At 36.7% G+C, this 5206-nt stretch overlaps 1 protein-coding gene across 1 annotated transcript in view; it reads left to right on the top strand.

Moving 5' to 3' along the window:
- SEC63 (SEC63 protein translocation regulator) overlaps positions 1–5206 on the top strand; it is an 81171-nt gene that overhangs the window by 37785 nt on the left and 38180 nt on the right. The window contains exons 3-5 of the mRNA XM_006156959.3: positions 1812–1926; positions 3679–3791; positions 4536–4597. Coding sequence (XP_006157021.1) covers positions 1812–1926; positions 3679–3791; positions 4536–4597 — 290 coding nt within the window. The remainder of the gene's footprint in view (positions 1–1811; positions 1927–3678; positions 3792–4535; positions 4598–5206) is intronic.

Below are 5206 nucleotides of genomic sequence, written 5' to 3'. Positions count from 1 at the left end.
CGAGAGGTTTTTGCTATAGGGCGCGTGCACTCGCCAGACAGACAGAGAGAGACACAGAGACAGAAAGCGAGAAATCATCCCCCGGGGGGATGGTCACGCCGCAATCCCTTCTCCTCCATTCTCCTCTCGGGATCTTGGGCACGCACGCACACGCGCCCGGCATGAGTTTTAAGCCACTGGGTCTGAGATGCGAACCATGGTCGACTAGTGGGAGTCCAGTGACATAATAGCCATTACGCTAACTGCTGGTTCCCCCAAGTAAACATGTTTTAACTAGGGTCCCACCACATGGAAAGTTTTCTTTCTATTTTTAAAAACAGGTTGCTCTAATTTTTTTGGATTTGGCCTCCAATGACTTTTTTTTTTTTTTTTTTTTGCCTCTGATGATTTCTTTGTCTAACAGTTTCTGCTCCATGTAATGAAGTGTCATACAAAGTACAAAAAAAGTCATTCAATTTTATCATCTATAGATAGCCATTATTAGGATAATTATATATTTGCATATAAGTGTATAAGAATATACACTTATTTACAAAAATTGAATTATACATGCAGCTTTGAAAGCTGTTTTCCTTTTATAAATTTAAGGAAACAAGATAGACAGTTATCCACAGCAGATATGTTTAGTGGCCATAAAGTAATCGGATGTACCATTTATTTGCCCAGTAATCTGTCAATGGACATTTAAGATGTTTATTGTTCTGGGATTTCATTTGTTTTGTTGCTATTATTTTATATATGTAACTACCCTTATATATTTTATATGCTGTAGTCTAGTTTATTTCCTTCTGCATTTCTTGAAGTGAAATAGATTGCTAGGTAAAAGGGTATGTGCTTCTTTAAGTTTTCTTTCTTTCCTTTATTTTTTTGGCCGACAGTGCATGTGCATGTGCCAGAGGGAGATAGGGGAGAGAAAGAATACCCACCTGAATAGAGCCTGGCCGTGCTGCCATCCTTTTCCTTCCACTTAGGATCCTGGGCATGTGTGCCTCTGCCCAGTGTGTTTCTCACGCTGCCAGGGCTGGGCACCACTGGTCGGCCATGTGGTCGCCAACTCTGTGCAGTGTAACTGTTGTGCCATGGGGCCCCTTCTTCAGGGTTTTTAATGCCTCATTTCCAGATATTCTCTTAATAGAATATGCCTCTCCAACACTGGTAGTGTTAATCATTTAAGTGTTTTTACTAAACAATATGTTGGAAGGAAAATAAAGTCGTTTTCTTTTCTTTTTTTTTTTTTTACTCCCAAATTGTTTGTTCTTTTATATCTTGCTAAATCTGTATTGGCTGAAAATGTTCCACTGTGTGGCTGTATCATTGTTTGAATGTACCTAAGTCCCTTGTAAATGTACGTTTCATTTGTGTCCAAGTTTTACTACTGTAAATAAGGCTGCTCATCTTTGCACAATGAACTATTATTCTTCTTAGTATAACTTACTAAAAATGTGGTTGCTAGGACAAGAGTTACTAATTTCTACATTACATGGCTTAGTGAATACTTAGCATTTATGTATTTTAATCTAATGATTCCAATATATTAATCAATTGAATTCACTTCTGTATTTAAAATTCTGCATAGAGTAACAGAAAAATCTGTTACACACGAGGCACTGTACTAGATTCTGTGGAATTCGAAGGTGAAAAAGACACTGCCCTTGCTTTAGCAGGCGTTTACAAGCCAGTGATTATAGCATTTGAGTTCCATGTGGTAGAACCACGTTAGCATGTATATGCCTTGATCTTGCCTTTATGTTTGAGATTTGTAAAGAAAAGCCAGGCATATATTAATTTATACTTATCTTTTTCTTAAACAGGAAAATAGTTCTGCTTGCAGGATGGGCATTGTTCTTATTCCTTGTATACAAGGTTTCCAAAACAGACCGAGAATATCAAGAATATAATCCTTATGAAGTATTAAATTTGGATCCCGTAAGTAGTGTTTTTATATAATGTGCATTAATGATCCCATGAAAATACTCTGTAGTATTTTCAGATGCTAAAAGAAACTGTGGCATATCTAAAGAAAACAGACTGGGGTCAATGAAATTTTTTATTAAAATAAAATACCTAATCCATTTTCACTTTAATGCATATGTGTTTTTAAGCTACAACTGTTGATTGTCTTATTACTAAGAACTGGTTTGTAATTGCTGAAGCACAAGACTCTTGATGGTGAGTTGAGATGTTAGCATATTTTTCAAAGATCTATAAGACTGGCTTAATACAAAGTTAAAAATAAAACTAGGAGGTTCATATGTTAGTTGAATGATAAAATTCTTACAGCCTTGTGTCTGTAAAGGCAGTGTGCTAAATCCAGGTTTGAGGTTTTCACTGGTGTCATTGTCCTTGACATTCAGGCTGACCTTGGGTGCTCCTGAGGTCATTTCTTCATTGAACTTGTTCGATAGATGACAATAGAAAATTAGTCTTTTTATCAGTAGAATTTTGGAACTGAAATTAATGATCATCTAGCCTTTGCTTTGTGAGAAAAAGAGGTTTGGAAAATTTACATTTGTTTGAGATCCCAAAGTTTCTTAGTAGCCAAGCCAAACCTAATATTTTTTCCATTTTTTTCCTCCAAACCACTTTCTTTTACTTCTGATCTCCCCTCAGTAGATGGCTTGATCCAGTGATCCATACAATACAAAGAAAGTATTCATCTTCTATCTTAATAGAAGATAGTGTATATATTTTAAAACTTGTTATAGGGGACATGCACTTGTTGAAGAGAAAAAGGGAGAGAGAGAAAGTGAGGAAATATCCTCCAGAGGAGATGGCCACAACACTATCCCTTCTTCTCTTTTCTCTTGGAATTTTGAGCGTACACGCATGTGTGCCCAGCATGTTTTTCAAGCCACTGGGTCCAGGACACAGACCACATGGTTGGCCATGTGGGATCCAGTCCCCTTAGCTACCATGCCACTAGGTGGCCCCAAAATAATATTTATATAATAAAACTAGAATGTGTTTACCTTCTTGTGTTCTTTGTAGGAGATTACTTTACATATTATATGATTTTTAAATTTTGTGATGATTGTAGTCATTAAGAGAGATTTTTCTAAGATTAAAAGGACAATAAAAAACAGTAGAAAAATTATTATTCTTTTAAAAAATTATTCATTTAATTTTATTCATTTATTTATTTTAATTTGATTAGAGTGAGAGACAGAGATAGAGAAAGTGAGAAACCTAGCCACCAGGTTCAGGACTTGAACCGTGGTCAACCAAGTGGGAGTATCTAGTGTCTTAATCCATGTCATCTGCAGGCCCCAGGAAAATTTATTAAGAGACAAATTAGGAAATGGTTAGGATCAGTGTATTGAATATTTATTACTTAATATTGAAATATTGATGAGCAGATGAAATATTTTATTCCTCGGATTATTCCTTTAAGAGGAAGTTGACTTTGATTTGAGAGTTCTTTGAGCCAGACCTAATTTACCCATGATTAGATTTTGATATTTAAATGCCAGCCCACTTTATTTAAATGTGGTGTTATGTGGTTTCACTTTTAAATAATCAGTTCCTCATGTCCCTCATGGCACATAATTGAAGCTCATAAAAAATTTGTGAGTGTGTGTGTAAAATGTATTTCTGTTTTTTTTTTTTTATTTCAAAATAGGATACATTTTTTTCTTTACAGAGTTGTAATTATTTTTACTAACAAAGCCTTTTATTTAGGGGGCCACAGTAGCAGAAATTAAGAAACAGTATCGTTTGCTGTCACTTAAGTATCATCCAGATAAAGGAGGTGATGAAGTTATGTTCATGAGGATAGCAAAAGCTTATGCAGCGTAAGTACAAAGACCCATTGCATGTTTTTAAGAGTGGTCAAGATAATTTTCTATTTTAGGAAAATAGTAAGTAATATAGTTGTCATACACTTTGATTAAATGCTGACCTCATTGTTGAGTCTGTCATTTTTGGAACTCCTTAGCAGCCATAAAGTAAAATTTGACTAAACCTTAACTTTAAGTAGACTAGATTTGGTACCTATTGTCCTGCTTTTGCCGTCTGAATGTGGTTAAAAAAAATAATAATAACTGAACTATTGTCTTCCCTTCCTCCCTTCTATTGCCAGAGAGTACGTGAATTAGCCAGAGAGAGAGAGAGAGAGAGAGAGAGAGAGAGAACTCCCCAGTGAGGTGTGGTCATTCCATAATCTCTTTTCCATCCTGTGTGGATACTGGGCATACATGCATGCTAGTGTGTGTTTCAAGCCACCAGGGCTGGGATTTGAACTGCAAGTCACCCATGTGGGATCCAGCTCGGATCCCACATGGCTGTGTGGCTGCCCCTGGCTGTATAGGCCTTGTCCTGCAAAGTTTCTTAGAATTTGCTTTTTTTATTTGGGATATTTTCTCTCCCCTTAACTAGCCATTATAATAAGCTAGCTGGGTTTCAGAGAAATTTTCTGGATTCCCTGAATAAATATCTTTTATAAAATGAGTTCATTTGGTTGATGAGGTTTGTCTATATGAGTCCTTATTTTTCAGGTATGGCTTTCTAATTTTGCAATTTTGTTCTTTTGATGCTAGTTTAACTGATGAAGAGTCCCGGAAAAATTGGGAAGAATTTGGAAATCCAGACGGGCCTCAAGGTGTGGTAAATGATTTTAAAATGTTGATAATTGGGACCAGCAGATGGTGTAATGGTTACGCCACTGGACTCCCACATAGACTGTGGTTTGAGTCCCAGACCTGGCAATTTAAAATTCAACACCGGGCGTGTTTGCGCGTGTGCCCAAAATCCGAAGAGGAGACTAGAGGAGAAGGGATTGGGGTGTGACCATATCCTCTGGGGGATGATTTCTCCCTTTCTGTCTCTCTCTGTCTGTCTGGCTAGCACATGCACTCTGTCACAAAAATAAAACAAAACAACAACAGTAACAAAAAAGTTGATATTATGGTATACATTATTAAACTGTTAACTATTAATAGATTTAAATGAATATTTTGATTACCTAGTTTATGAATAGGAAAATTCGAGTCTCAGGGAACTAAACATAAGTAAATTGAAGTCCCTTCAATTTGCACTTTATTTTCTTTCTTAAAGATTAGTTTAAAGGATCAGCAGTTAGTGTAATGGCTATGTCGCTGGACTCCCATGTAGTTGACCGTGGTTCGTATCCCAGACCCGATGGCTTAAAACTCATGCCGGGCACGTGTGCGCCCAAGATCCCAAGAGAAGAATGGAGGGGAAGGGTTTG

This window comes from Tupaia chinensis, unplaced genomic scaffold (genome assembly GCF_000334495.1).
Source record: "Tupaia chinensis unplaced genomic scaffold, TupChi_1.0 Scaffold000527_1, whole genome shotgun sequence".
Taxonomy (NCBI): domain Eukaryota; kingdom Metazoa; phylum Chordata; class Mammalia; order Scandentia; family Tupaiidae; genus Tupaia; species Tupaia belangeri.
The sequence above is the reverse complement of the archived record's forward strand: the minus strand, read 5'-3'. Positions and strand labels throughout refer to the sequence as shown.